Below are 15,033 nucleotides of genomic sequence, written 5' to 3'. Positions count from 1 at the left end.
GGTCAAGAATAAGGGTAAGAGAGCTGCTATGTCCTTCCACGAGGAACCTGTTGCGCCTCTCCCTGAGGCTGGGGGCCCCGTCGTCCGCAACCTCAACGACCCACGCCAAGCCCTTCTTCACCACGCTGAGACCCTTGCTGAGCTGGATCAGGCCAACACCAAGGCTCTCAAGGCTGCTGCTGCTACGTTCCACGCCGCTACTGATGCGGCTCTAGACGCCTACCAGGTTGGCCTCAACACCCACGTCGCCGCCCTGAAGTTTGTCGTAGGTTTGTGATTCCCATCCTTCCTGGACGTTTTGCTGACCCTGTGGGTAGCTCGAGTGAGGCCTGTTGTCATACTGACATTCGTTGCACTCAGTTTGCTATCAAACTCAAGAGCAAACTTAGAAATCTCCTCCTCAAACCTACAAGTCACCATACATATCTGGGCTTATCACACCAACAACAGAAGCAATACTACTCAACGATTGCTGAAAACTCTTCTACTACATCTGTTTATGCTACATACATCACGGCATATCATTTGGACACTCATTGAACAAGTTATTAAGAAAATCTCCTCCTTAAGGGGGTGGGCCAATACTACCACATGGCATATCTCTACCAACTAGAGGCCTAGGAACATGAACGATAGCTCTAGAAGCTTCTACAACCCTCTATGATTCATTACACGTCATCGCTCCTTAGTTACCCACAAGATTGGTTAAGTTATGACATAATTTGTCTATAGGTACTCTGACCTTGGACCTCCTTTTCACTTCCTATAGGCTAGGAACCCAAGAGATGGTTCTATGGGATTCTCTTACGTTCACTACATGATTAGCAAGCTAGTTGTGGGTCGCACTTGATTTCTAATACATTTACCAAGCCTGGTTAGTCATGGAAAGTCATGGAAAATAAGAGAACTACACTCCTTTGGCATAAATAGGATTGCCCTTTCCTTAAGAAAGGGCAAGCAGGCAATACAGTAAATCGACTAGCACATACTTCTACGTCTTTTCCAAGCTTCCAAGCATTGATCTTGTTATTCTCTGTTTTTGAAAAGTCAGTGAGGTGCTAACCTCTGACTTACCCCTGAGTTCTCAGACTCAACATTTGTTGCAACTTGTCTAAACCACTTCACCACATCATACACCTGATTGCTGCGTTGTGGAATAGTCTAAGCTACAACCCTTTGGCTCTGTTTCCTAAGACAGTGTGTTGTCTTAGTAAATTCATCCCTTCCTTGGGTGGCTAGATTCTCATATCTGGTGCACCCACCATTACACCTGTCCTGCCCTCCGCGCCTGTCAGTAGGACCTATTCTCCTGCCTACGCCTGCGGATCACGATCATGCTCTTTTTGAGCTTTTGTTTGTGCGTCCAGACCAGTGGCGCTTCAATCCACGCCCTGCCCCCATCGTCGCCCCCTTGTCTGACGCGCACGTTTCTTCTAGGTCTGGGTCAGGGTCTGCTTCTGGGTCTGTGAGCCCTTCTCCTTCGGAACTTGACGCGTTGTTTTTTGCCTTAGTTTAGAACAATACACTACATTGCCTTCTGCGTCTGTTTCTTGTGATATGCCTTGATTAACGGTAGTCCTACGTCAAGCTTTGGAACCCACTGATCGTCAGCTGCAGTGTAGCCTGCCCACCTAATCAGGTATTCCTCTCGGATTCCTCTACCCCTCTGCACAGTCCTGTGGTCTAGGACTGCCTCGACCTTGTATTCTTCTTCCCCATCCACGATCTCTGGATCTGGTGGAGGATCAGCCTTCTCGACGCCTTCCCGGTACCTCTCGAGTAGGGAGACGTGGAACACGTCGTGGACCGCCTTGTACCTTGGTGGGAGCCTCAGCTGATACGCCTGCTTCCCGATCCTCTGTAGGATCTCGTACGGTCCCAGCCACCAGTGGCCGAGCTTCTTGCTTGGTTGGGTGGTCCTGATATTATTGGCTGATAGCCACACCTTTTCTCCTACCATGTACTGCATTGGCTTGTGCAGCTTGTTGTAGCCTCTTATTTGGGCTTCCTTCGTCTGCTTCCATGCTTCCTCGAGCTCCCTCCTGAGTTCGAGGATTACTTTTACTTGGTCTTTTGCGACTGGCACCTCCCTTCTTGAGGGGTCGTCCTCGATCCCTTGCCGTAGGTCGATATTGATACCGTACCGGGCTTAGTTGGGCGACATCTGGATGGAGTCGTGGAAGGCATTATTGTAGGTGAGCTCCGCAAAGTGAAGGAGCTCTACCCAATTGTCCTGGTGCTGGTTACAGTGGATCCGTAGGTAAGCCTCAATATTCTGGTTTTGCCTTTCGGTCTGGCCGTCGGATTGAGGGTGGAAGGCTGTAGACAGGTTACGCTGTACTTTGAGGTGGAAACAGAAAGCCGACCAGAAGTGGCACGTGAACACGCTGCCCCTGTCCATTATAATCTCGGCCGGTATTCCAAAGTCCTTAACCCAGTACGCAAGGAAAAGGCGCGACAGCTCTGGGGCTGTAATGGTCTTTCTACACGGTATATACTTGGATACCTTGGTGTAGCGGTCTACTATAACCAGAATTGAGTCTGAGGCCTTGGCTTGGCCTGTCTCTACGCTTGGGGGTAGGTCTGTGATGAAGTCCATACTTATGGATTCAAAAGGCTTTGAGGGCATCTTCAATGCCTGCATTTCGCCGTATGGCCTGTGCCGTACGGGCTTGATACGTTGGCAACGATCGCAGCCCCGTACGTACTCTCTGGTCTCCTGGTCTAAGCCAGGCCAGTAGTATTTGCGTCGGATCAACTCTTGGGTCTTCTTGTACCCAAAGTGTCCAGCTAAGGGGTCGTCATGGCAAATCTTGAAGATTTCCATACGTACTGCCTGATTAGGAGGCACGTAGGCCGCTCCCTTGAAGCGTAGGATGCCTGCATCGTCTACTCTCCAGCCTGAAGAGCCCTTCGCTCGCGCTGACCCCACGTCCTTGGCCCTGTGAACAGCGAGCTCGTCAGCCGCCTGAAGGGTTTTGATCAAGTCCGCCAAGGGTTCGGTCGTGGCGCTATAGGCGCTCTCTCCCTGAGCCATAGCTGCTACCATGACTCGAGGGACAACGAGACCTGGACTCTTGGTGTCCTTATTCCGGTCTTCACCCGATGTGATGCCTACTTCTTGTAGGTCAGCCACTACCCGCCTGATCTGTGGGGCTTCTCCTGCCTGTATGGCTTTCTGGAGCTTGCTCTGAAGGGTAGGCAACATAACGTTCTGGCTACCCTTCTCTTCCTCGTAGTCTGGTCTTCTCGACGGCCCGTCTGCGGGATTCGTCTTTCCAGCCCGATAGGATATGTGGAAATCGTAGGCTGACAACGCCTGCGCCCACCGCGCTTGCCTCCTTGTGAGGGCGGTGGTTTCCATGAAATATCTCAGGTTGTTGTGGTCCGTCAGGACCTCAACTGGGTGTTGGCTACCCTCTAGGTAATGCCTCCACTGTTCGAAGGATCTCACGATCGCCAGGAGCTCCTGATCGTGGACCTCGTAGTTCAATTCGGCCGGTTCCAGCTTCTTGCTGTAGAACGCGACTCGGTGCCATACGCCCTTTCCTTCTAGCTGGTCTACAAACTGGGACAGGTTTCCAGCAAGGCCAAAGACAGAGGAGTCCGTCTCCAGCCTGATTCTGCGGCTTGGATCGAAGTGGACCAGCGTTGGGGCTGTAGTGAAGGCTTCCTTCAAGCGGTCGAACGCGCCCTGCTGTTCTACGCCCCAGACAAAGGGTCCTGTTGGCTTTCCTGCCTTGGCCCCCTTCATGAGGCCAGTCAATGGGGCCACAACAGAGGAGTATTGCTCAATAAAGCGCCGGTAGAAGTTGGCGAAGCCGAGGAATACCTGGACCTCTCGGTGGGTCCTTGGTATAGGCCACTCAGCTATCGCAGCAACCCGGTCGCTCTCCATGGCAACCCCTTCTGTTGTGACGATATACCCAAGGAAGCTTACCTTCTTGGTATTGAACTCGCACTTCGAGAGCTTCACGTATAGGTTCGCCTCACGTAGGCGTCCTAACACCTCCTGTACGTGGTTGGTGTGATCCTCCTCCCTCTGAGAGTAAATAAGGATATCGTCTAGGTATACGACACATATAGTGTCTACGAGCCCTTCGAGAGTCTCGTTCATATAGGCTTGGAACGTGGCAGGCGCGTTGGCCAAGCCAAAAGGCATCACTTTGTACTCAAAGTGTCCATAGCGAGTACGGAAGGCAGTCTTCCACTCGTCGCCTGGGCGAATACGGAAACTATGGTAGGCATTCCGGATGTCGAGCTTGGTGAAGCTCCTCGCTCCCTGGAGTCTATCTAGGGTCTCCGTGATCAATGGCAACGGGTGTCTATTCTTCACTGTGATGTTATTCAGACCCCTGTAGTCTACGCAAAGGCGTAGGCTGCTGTCCTTCTTCTGGACAAACAGAATAGGCGCGCCTGCTGGGCTCACGCTCCGTTGGATCCAGCCCTTCGTCTCGCTCGATTGGAGGTATTCGCGGAGCGTGGCCAGTTCCGTCTCGGAAAGGTTGTATACTGGACCGTAGGGTGGTTCCTGGGTTCCAGTATCGATACCATAAGTCTTCCTACCTAGTTCGGGTAGGTCTTCTGCCCGCTCCTCGGAGAAGACATCAGCGTACTCCTCATACTCTCTTGGGCACTGCGTGGACGATGCTTCTTCTGAGGTCAGGGCCAGGATAAAGGCGGCGTCACCTTCATCTAGGCCCTCTATATCCGCAACTACTGCCTTCGCTATATCGAAGGGGTGGCGCCAGATCTGGGTCCGCCAATCAATCTGGGGGTTGACCTGTACAATCCAGTCCATTCCAAGGATAATATCCACCCCTGGGGTGTCCATGGAAAGGAGCGTCTGGTTGACGGTCGACTCCCTTCGAAAGTGGTCCTGGGCCCTAACTTTTGTGGTTGCTGTCCCGTATATGATGACTTCTTTGCCGTTGACAGCCTTCACTCGGGGTGGGCCTTTGTCTCGGCACTCGAGGCCTACGTCCTTTGCAAAAAGAGGGTGGATCGTCGATGCGTCCGACCCTGAATCGAGGAGGGCCTTGGCCTTGTGCCAGGTCGGCCCTACCTGTAGCTCCACGTCGATTTCCATCCTTTTTCTAGGCGTAAGTCGTGGAGCTCCGGCTGGGAGTCACTCCTTCTTCTGGATATCCAGTTTCCTCACCCCAAGGCCTGTATATTGGCCCTGGCTACGGCATTCCTTCGCAAAATGGCCTGCCTTGCCACAGTTGTAGCAGCTCCCGCTTGGAGCTGGCCTTGGGTCCCTGCTCTGGGTAGGTGTCTGCCCTCTTGTTGTAGGCTGGTCTAGATTCCGGCGTCTGTTCCAGGGAAGGGTTCTCTCTCCTGGGGTGGTGGACCGAGATCCCCGGTTGCTGCTGAAACTGCCCCTTCGGTTCGGGAAGTTGCCCCGAGGGGAGCTTCTTCCCTCCTTAGGCTTGTCTGAGGTAGGAGCCTTCTCTGTGACCCGGTTGGTCATTTCCAGCATCGCTAGGATATTGATGACAGCCTCCCTGTGGGTGGAGGAATGCTCGGCGTACCCTCCCTCAAGGAGCCGCTGCCTCATATCTGGGTGGATCTTCGTCAGGAGGTGGGTGGTCCTTTGGGACTCGGTATATGGTTCCATTTCCCGTTCCAATTCCTCAAGGTACGTGACGAACTTACGGATACCCTGTCCCTTGCGCTGGTGGGCACCGTTATACTTAAGGGCCGCAATACGCTGTCGGTTGGCTGGGTCAACGTGGAGGTCGCGGAGGACTCCTCGAACCCAGCGATATCCAAGGGGTCTGCGAAGCCCTCATCCTGGGAGGCGCAGCGGTTGTCCCATTCCTTCATAGGGTCGCCCTCGAGGTATTGGGCTGCGAAGGCCACCTTGGATTGTTCGGTCGGAAACATCCTAGGCTGGTACCGGAAGGAGGTGCGGATTGAGGCCATGAATTCGTTGAGCTCCCTAGCTGACTCGCCCTTGTAGACCTTGGGGTCCTTGACCCTTCCGAAGGGCCTGTGGGCTGGCGTCGTCTCTGTCGACAGAGTAGAGGCTGTTTCCTGGGCTTCCTCGTCCGGAGGATTCTCCCACTCTTCCTCACTGTCCTGGTGTCGCCTCTTCCGGCTTTCCTCTCATATCCGGGCCTGCCTTTCCGCGAAGAGCCTCACTTCTTCAGGGTAGGCGCTATAGTCTTCGCCGTGCGACTGTCGGAATACTTGGAGGGCCTCTTCCATGGTGTTGAAGTAGGCCTTTTCCTCATCTATTCGTCTCCAGAGGCTAGCCAGCTTCGAGGCCATCTCCTCTCTTGGGCTGTCAGCTTCCTGTGCTATAGGCCTCGGGGCAGGTTCTGTTGGTTCCGTCGAGGGTGTCGCTCCTCCGGAGGTCGCCCGGGTAATCCTCTTTTCCTGGCTTGCCATCCTAATCTGGTAGGCTGAATATAGGTTGAGTCAATAGAATTGTAAAGGCGTAGGGCCCAGGGTGTCACGGGAGTTCAGGGAACTAGGTTAGGAGGTAGGAAGTAAGGGTTATATTGGTGTGAAGCACAATAGGTCTACGCTGATATAGCGACTATTGACTGGAGGCCTCACTCCGAGCCTCCAGCCCCTTATATACAGGAACCCGTAGGCCCTAATTTACTGAGCCCGCCAGGTCCACTGTAAGAGCGTGGCACCTCACGTGCCCTCACGTGAGGGCCGCCTTACAATAAGGGATATTGTTCTTACGCTAGAGGATTGGGTAACACTCTACACACTTCAAAATTTCTTCTAGATATTTGTTAAGCCTTTACAAAAGCTACAAGCAGGCTTATATCTAACGGTTAACTTTGCAATTCCTCAATATCTAAAGATGATAAATAAGCTTTGGGCTTTATAGAAGGAGGTTGGCATATCGTCAACAATTAGCCTAGCTTATATTGCAGCATATAAGAAGCTTAATGAGTACTATACTCTTGCTGCAAATCAACGATGGTCTCATTTAGGGGTAGCTACAATTTGCGATCCACACATGAATCTTAATGTATTCAATAGCCTTTAGCCAAGTAGTGTAGAAGAAGTCAAACGGAATAGGGTTAAGCAGCAGTTTCATGATAGAGTGGAATTTAGGGTGGGCTTTAAGGAACTGTTGAAGCTAACGTTAAGAGGGCAGCCCTTTGCCTAGTCGCAAGTCTACGACAGCTTGTAGTAGTACTCCGATTTGCAGGAATACTACGCTCGAGTTGGGTCATATATAAATTGGCAAATTGCAGCATCTTGTGCAGGAGTCAATACTCGGTTTTTTCCTCCATATGGCTTGCGCGTTGTAGATATCGGCTCGATATGTGTCGTCGTAGAGTTTCGTACTTAATGTCGAATTTTGTAGCGACCCAGGAGATTGTATGGGCTTGTGGAGGCTTTAAAGAGAACTGCACGGCTTCTGCAATGCGAGATTTATATTCAGAATCATGGGTTGGAGAAGTACTGAAGTGATTTTCACGAGGCGACGTAGCATACTTGCTTTCGCATACCCAACTCGTAGTAGAGTTTCGTACTTAATGTCGAATTTTGTAGCGACCCAGGAGATTGTATGGGCTTGTGGAGGCTTTAAAGAGAACTGCACGGCTTCTGCAAAATCATGGGTTGGAGAAGTACTGAAGTGATTTTCACGAGGCGACGTAGCAATCTTCGGCTCCTCCTCGCGAATCGGTCTGTACCGGCCAAGATTCCACCGCACGACCTTCTCCCACTCCTCCGAGTGCTTCTTCTGCACGCGCACCTTGACAGCTAACGTTAAGAGGGCAGCCCTTTGCCTAGTCGCAAGTCTACGACAGCTTGTAGTAGTACTCCGATTTGCAGGAATACTACGCTCGAGTTGGGTCAGATATCTACAACGCGCAAGCCATATGGAGGAAAAAACCGAGTATTGACTCCTGCACAAGATGCTGCAATTTGCCAATTTATATATGACCCAACTCGAGCGTAGTATTCCTGAATTTAGGGTGGGCTTTAAGGAACTGTTGAAGCTAACGTTAAGAGGGCAGCCCTTTGCCTAGTCGCAAGTCTACGACAGCGCCCTTTGCCTAGTCGCAAGTCTACGACAGCTTGTAGTAGTACTCCGATTTGCAGGAATACTACGCTCGAGTTGGGTCATATATTACTTGCGACTAGGCAAAGGGCTGCCCTCTTAACGTTAGCTTCAACAGTTCCTTAAAGCCCACCCAGCAAAGGGCTGCCCTCTTAACGTTAGCTTCAACAGTTCCTTAAAGCCCACCCTAAATACCTACGAGCGAAGCGAGCTTCGCTCGTAGGTGGTCCTTCCGGTTTTACTATACCTCATCCGTTACTACCCCAACAAAGGGAAAAAAACACCCCGAAAGTTCTCACGTAGCGACCTGCCAGATCGCATTGATATCCACCCTATTCCTAATCTTATAAGCCTTATCATTCATCCGCATCTGCACCGTCCAGTGCATCTTCGGCTCCTCCTCGCGAATCGGTCTGTACCGGCCAAGATTCCACCGCACGACCTTCTCCCACTCCTCCGAGTGCTTCTTCTGCACGCGCACCTTGACAGGCCAGAACTCGAGGACCCACCAAGTCTTCGCTAGCTCGAGCTGGTCGTTGATGGAGGCCATGGCGTCGAAGTGGTCCTCGACGTGCTCGGGAAGCAGGTCTGCCTGGTACTGCAGTCTCTCGGCCTCATTCATGATGTCGTCAATGACAATCTCCCGCTTTTCATCGTTACCCATGTCCTCATAATCCTTGTTCAAACCTAGGGCAGTGGAGCGGCGTCTGAGAGGAGGGAGCTTCTTCTCCTCGTACTGACCCACCATGATTGGCGAAGGGCCGACGACAGGCTTCGTCGGCGTTTTGTAGATGGGCCAGACGGTCAGGACGTCGATGCCAGTTTCTGCTAGCGGGGCGGCGTTGAAGATAATCCCAGTCTCGCATTCGAAGCACTGTCGGATCATCCAACGGAGAGGGATACGCGAGAGCATGTGGCGCTCCCCATTCGGTACTGCGCCCCCACCAACGTCGGCATGGGCACCTGTGAACCAGACCTCGAGGGTGTCAGTCTTGATATGCTCGTACACAGAGTGGTCGTCCTTTTCGAATTGCTTCTCGAGTCGGATCTGTTTCTGGTCTTTTTGGTCCTGGGCCTCTTTGAGTGATTTCCCCACAAGACCAATTGGCAAAGTCAACGATCGCTTGAGTTTGAAGTCGGGGGTGCTCGATGACCGCTTCAGAACACCGTTTAGCTGGAGGGTGAGATGTTCTAGGTTGGAAGTTGAGGTAGGCATCTTGCGGGGCCGGCTCGGCTTCGGCTGGACCTTGACCTTTATTTTGGCCGTCGACGACTACATCCTGATGTTGCCACTGGCATACTTTGAACTTAGCCCTGTGTTCATCCAGACCCATGGCGTGGCGGAAGTGGCGGATCGTGTTCGTTGGAGTCTTGCTGAAAGGCAGCGTTCTGGGGATGAATCCGACACTGGCCACACAGTCCCACAACCCAACAAAGTGCACCTGGATGTTGGTGCAGAATGTCTTTTTGAACTCAGCGCTCATCTTCCAACCCTTTGCGGTATCATTCCTGTAGAAGCGGTAGGCAAACGCGACCTGGGCGCTGTTTTGCTTTGGCAGCAGGCCAACCTTGTGCAGCATACCGGTTAGGCAGCGCACGGTGTATGCGCCTCTCGAAAATCCCAGGAGACAGATCTTGTCCCCCTCAATGTAATTCTCCATTATGAAGCGGTACGCATCCTTAACGTGAGTCCCGAGGCCACTGCCAACTGCCATGTCGATAGCCGCGGAGATCCCGCTCTTCACCCCACGCCCATCGTAGGTGCCGATGCCAGATTGATAGTATGTGAGTTGGTTGGGATCATCTTTCTTCAAGCACGCGACAAAGTTGACTACGTTGCTATTGTCGCCATCGAACTGGTCGCCGGTGCCATCGAGGCAGATGACGATGGTACGGCCGCCCGAGCTTGGCTCGCCTGGGTTTCGAACGGCTCTTATTGAGGGCGGCAGGTCAGGTCTTGGTTCCTCAACCAGTGGCGCCAGCGACTTGTAGTTCAGCACCTGTTCGGCGCATGTTTGACTTGGGTAAAACTTCTGCCTCCAGGGGACATCTGTGGCGTGGCCGTTCATTGTGCTGTGTGACTGAGGATGACGAGTAGGATGTCGCTCTTCTTAAGATAAAAAGTGGTTGTACGAGATAATAGTGGGTGCCAACGAACTCTGTCTGTGCAACTCAACTCGAGCTTAGAATGATAATACACAGCCTCAAGGGGTAAACAAAGCAGTACACCAAACAATATCGGCGAGCCGGCTGCCTGAATAGAGCATATGAGATGAAGCGCCTCTATTTGCTTTGAGATGTAATGATGATCTGAGGCGGGTCGCGAGGGGGCGATTGCGGAGTAGGCGGTAGGTTAGCATAGTAGCGGCTTCCAATGGAGCAAAGGACAGATGAACCCCGCAATAGCTCCATCACACACCCCGACTCGGCAGGGTATTTGAGGGTGCACCGTCTAATGATGAACCTAGGCAGTCGGGAAAGGGTATTGTCGCCGGCATGTAGTGGGCTGAGGAGAATCCAATATCGATGGGCGCCATACGACGCCACCTCCAGCGGCGTCCACTCAGCAACAGGGTTACGCGCACCGGGTGAATCATATGAATCAGTCAGTCTACCTGGTACGGCTGAACTGCCCGATTAGTATGATATTCGGGGCCGTCTGGTCGGGCTGAGAAAGTGCTTTGAGAGGGGATTACTGGGGGATTTGAAGGGCCCAGGCGGGGGGGACTAAGAAGGTTTTTTAAAAAGGTTTAAGGTTGCGTGCGATCCGCACCAGGGATGGCGCCGAGGTAGACTAAGACGTAATTGGCTTGGATCGGGACCCTGAGCTGAGCTGAGCCAAATCGAGACAGGTCAGCTCCCGACGATGCAAGCCACACTTACTTACCCGTTTGGGAAGGAGTGCGTGTTTACTCCATAACATTGAAGCTGGGAATAATTTCCGGGGAAAATCAGATCCGCCGTCCCAGCCGTGTAATTTGTACGGCAATTGTAATGCTGTAATACTGAGTTGTAGCACTGTTCAAGGGTCCCCGGAGACACAGACCGCATTTGATACCCCAGTAGGCGATTTATAGAGAGATTATACTCGACGTACCACACCACCACGCCGTCGAATAGCCTCGCTCCTCGCCGCTTTCACCCAGCACAAAATCCTACTTTGTCTAATATGACGCGCAATATAGTGAGTACACAGCCGCCTTAACCAGCCACTATGAGCATCGCATCTCACCTCATCCTGCTCACGTTGCTCACGTTGTTCCTGGTGCTCCTGGTGCTCCTGGTGCTCCTGCCGCTCCTGCCGCTCCTGTTGCTCATCATTCTATAGGCTCTGCTCTGACTTGCGTATTGTCAGTACTTGACACCTCCAATTTTCTCTACAAGTCCGTCCCACCTCGTCACCCCGTCACCGCATCACCTGCCCATCTTTGAAGCCCCCCCCCCTCCTCCCGCCTTACCACCAATGGGCCCCCCCTCCATCCCCCAATCAGCCCAGCCCACAAGGCGCATCCTTCAGTTCCTGCCACCTCCATTCCTTTCCTCCCTCGGCCTGACCATTTCTCTTTCTCTCTCTCCCCAAGTCTATGTAAAATATCCCCAAACCCATCTTCCTCACTTATTATTTATCATTATACCCCATCTTAACTCTTTAATCTCAAATCGAGGTTCATCGCCTCAACCCTACTCTCACAATGGCTCCCGGTCAGTTCAAGACGCTTCTGGGCTCGATCCGGAGGAAGCCTTCTCACGCCCCAGATGGCAGGACGAACGAGCAGGCGTACGGAAAGTCCATGGAGGAGAGGACCTCCCTCATTCATGATCTCACACACCTTGGCCTCAAGAACACAAGGACGGTGGCGGAGGCCATAACCACTCTTGCGTCGGGAGAACCTATGGATGATAAGGACCTGTTATTAGAGAAGGGCGTCGCCATGCTCCAATCCCTCCCAACCAACAGCGGCCTCAGCCAGACCATCTCCAATAACTTCATTGGCATGCTGTGGAAAGACCTGCCACATCCTTCCCCCACAACCGCTGGCCCAGCAGCCCGCTACAGACAGCCTGATGGCAGCGGCAACAACCCGTGGATTCCTGAGATGGGCAAGGCCGGGTTGCCTTATTCCCGCAGCGTGCCTCCCATGAAGCCCAAGGGACCAAACCTTCCAGACCCAGAGCTCGTATTTGACCAGATCTTAAAGAGAACGGGCCCCTTCCGCGAGCACCCATCTGGCCTGAACAGGCTGTTCTTCTCCTTCGCTACCGTTGTTATCCACGAGTGCTTCCAGACTTCGCGGACTAACCCATTGATCAACGAGACCTCCAGCTACGTCGATCTGAGCACCATTTACGGAAATAACGCAAACGAGCAGAAGCGCGTCAGAACTTATGAGCAAGGGAGGATCTTCCCCGACTCAATGGCATCGGAGAGAATCATGATGATGCCACCGGGTGTAGTGGCCGTCCTGTTGATGTTCTCGAGAAATCACAACCACATTGCGGAGAACCTGCTGTCTGTTAACGAGAGCGGCAAGTACAAGGACTGGGACAGCCTCGATGACGAGCAGAAGGCTTGGTAAGCTTCTTATTCCCAGGCATTTATAGAAAATATCTTAACACGTGCATTTTAGGCAAGATGAGGATCTTTTCCAGCTTACCCGTAACATCAATGTCGGCTTTTTTGCGTCGGTGGTGCTAAAGGATTACGTTGCCGCCATTCTTAACACCCCGAGAGCCGATTCGGTCTGGTCTCTGGACCTCGGTGGTGAGATCAAGAATGGCGGAGAGCGACTCGAGCGAGGCTCCGGCAACGTGGTCTCCGTCGAATTCGCCGTCCTCTACCATTGGCATGCGGCCCTCAGTGCGGCTGATGACAAGTGGATGGAAGATGTTATACGCGCGCACATCCCAGATCTCCAGTCGATTGACGATGTCACCGCTGCGGACTTCAAGAAGGTCATGATGACCGAGGGACACAAGCTCATGGCTACTCCGCCAAAAGAGTGGACATTTGGCGGTCTCCAGCGTGGGCCAGATGGAAGGTTTAACGACGTCGAACTTGCGGAGATTATCAAGGATTGCATCGAAGAGCCAGCCCACGCCTTTGGTGCGCACGGCACTCCGGCGAGTTTGAAGATTGTTGATATAATGGGACAGCTGCAGGCGAGAGAGGTGTTTAATGTTTGCACGATGAACGAGTGAGTTATTCCATGGAGATGGGTAAAGTTGCGTCGTACTAAATCTATGATAGATTCCGTCGTTACCTAAACTTGAAACCGTACGAGGACTTTGAGGACTGGAACCCAGACAAGGAGACAGCAAGAGCTGCCGAGCTCCTGTACGGCCACATTGAGAACCTTGAATTATACCCTGGTCTTATGGCAGAGGTCACCAAGCCAGCTATGCCTGGTAGCGGTGTCTGCCCTGGCCATACAACTGGCCGTGGTATCCTCGATGACGCCGTTGCGCTCGTCCGTGGAGATCGATTCCTCAGCTACGATTTCAACAGTACCACCCTAAGCAACTGGGGATTCGCCAAACTCGGTGCCATCCCAGCCGGAGCGTACGGTGGCATGTTCCCTCATCTGCTGTTCAATGCCCTTCCGGGTGCTTGGACGGGGACGTCTACATACGTCCTCCTCCCTTTCTATACTCCGATTGCAGCGAAGGGCATCCTGAAGGGTAACAAGGTCCTTGACCAATACGACCTGGAGCGACCAGCTAGCGACAAGGTTGTCCTTGGCATTCACACCCACGAGGGCTGCAAAAAGGTATTCGAGGACCGCGAGAACTTTCGTGTTATGTACCAGACGGCAACCCGCAAGTGTACCGATGGTCACGATTTCATGATCGGCTGGGACGATGCTAAGCGTCACGACACCCGCTCCAGCATTCTCCACAAGGTCTTCTTTGAAGAGGGCTTCGAGGCGAACCTCACAAAGTTCTTCAGGACCAATGTCTCGAGGCTCATTAAGGAGAAGTCGTTGAAGTACTCGAACAGCAGGAGGTCGATTGATATCGTGCGCGATGTTACCAACGTTACCCCCATCCTTTGGCTTGCGGAGCGATTCGCCATTCCCCTCAAGACGAAGGAGACACCGCACGGCCTGATGTCTACCCCGGAGCTGTTCATGATCTACCTCGTCCTCTTCATGTACCAGGGCTTCAACATCATCCCCGCAAATGAGTGGAAGTTGAGAGAGGGTGCAATGAAGGCCGCCCCAGCCCTCAGAGCGATCTTCGAGGCCCACCTGAAGACCCAGCAAGGCTTCAAGGAAGGCATTGTCGACTGGCTCGCCAAGGATAGTGCGTTCGAGGTTGGCCCGGATGCTGACAGAATCTACCACGCCCTCAACGACTCCAAGCTGCCTATTGGTGACCTCGTGGGCGACTGTATCAGTATGGGAACTCCAGTTGCTGGTAACCTAACCCAACAAGCCTCCCTACTCATCGATCTCTACCTCAGCGAGGGATATGATGAGTACAAGGACCGCATCATCGAGCTGTCCCACAAGGACGACGCTGCATCCGAGAGAGAACTCCAGGGTTTCGTATTCGAGGGTATGCGCCACGCCGGTGTTGTCCCCGGCCTCCCCCGCGTCGCCTCCAAGGACGTCACAATCATGGACGGCTCTCGCGGCCCCATCACCATCAAAACCGGCCACACCATCCTGATCGCCATCTCCAAGGCCGCCATGGACCCCATCCAGTTCCCCAACCCCGAGAAGCTGAACCCCCACCGCCCATTCAAGGATTATATTCTCCTCGGCCACGGGCTGCACTTCTGCTTCGGCGCGAGGTTGGTTGGGGCGTCGCTCGCGGCGACCCTGAAGGAGGTGTTTAGGTTGAAGAATGTTAGGAGGGCGAATGGGCGGCAGGGGCACTTTTCGATTGTGGAGCATGAGTTTGCGGGGGTGAAGATGAGGCAGTATTTGGATTCTAATGCTAATGAATCTCCGATCCCGACGACGCTGACGCTGGAGTATGATGAGTAG

General features: G+C 53.0%; 2 protein-coding genes across 2 annotated transcripts; one reads left to right on the top strand and one right to left on the bottom strand.

Annotated features, from left to right (window-relative positions):
• Positions 1 to 8,185: 8,185 nt before the first annotated feature.
• Positions 8,186 to 10,751, bottom strand: VC83_00200 (uncharacterized protein). The gene has a single exon (XM_024463896.1). The coding sequence runs from the start codon at positions 10,108 to 10,110 to the stop codon at positions 9,028 to 9,030; it is 1,083 nt and encodes a 360-aa protein (XP_024328188.1). The 5' UTR covers positions 10,111 to 10,751; the 3' UTR covers positions 8,186 to 9,027.
• A 924-nt stretch (positions 10,752 to 11,675) lies between these two features.
• VC83_00199 (uncharacterized protein) lies at positions 11,676 to 15,033 on the top strand (the record flags this gene model as incomplete). Its single annotated transcript, XM_024463895.1, has 3 exons — positions 11,676 to 12,614; positions 12,670 to 13,236; positions 13,290 to 15,033. The coding sequence occupies exons 1-3, from the start codon at positions 11,734 to 11,736 to the stop codon at positions 15,031 to 15,033; spliced, it is 3,192 nt and encodes a 1,063-aa protein (XP_024328124.1). The 5' UTR covers positions 11,676 to 11,733.

The sequence above is a fragment of the Pseudogymnoascus destructans genome, assembly GCF_001641265.1.
Source record: "Pseudogymnoascus destructans isolate 20631-21 unplaced genomic scaffold scaffold_1, whole genome shotgun sequence".
Taxonomy (NCBI): domain Eukaryota; kingdom Fungi; phylum Ascomycota; class Leotiomycetes; order Thelebolales; family Thelebolaceae; genus Pseudogymnoascus; species Pseudogymnoascus destructans.
The sequence above is the reverse complement of the archived record's forward strand: the minus strand, read 5'-3'. Positions and strand labels throughout refer to the sequence as shown.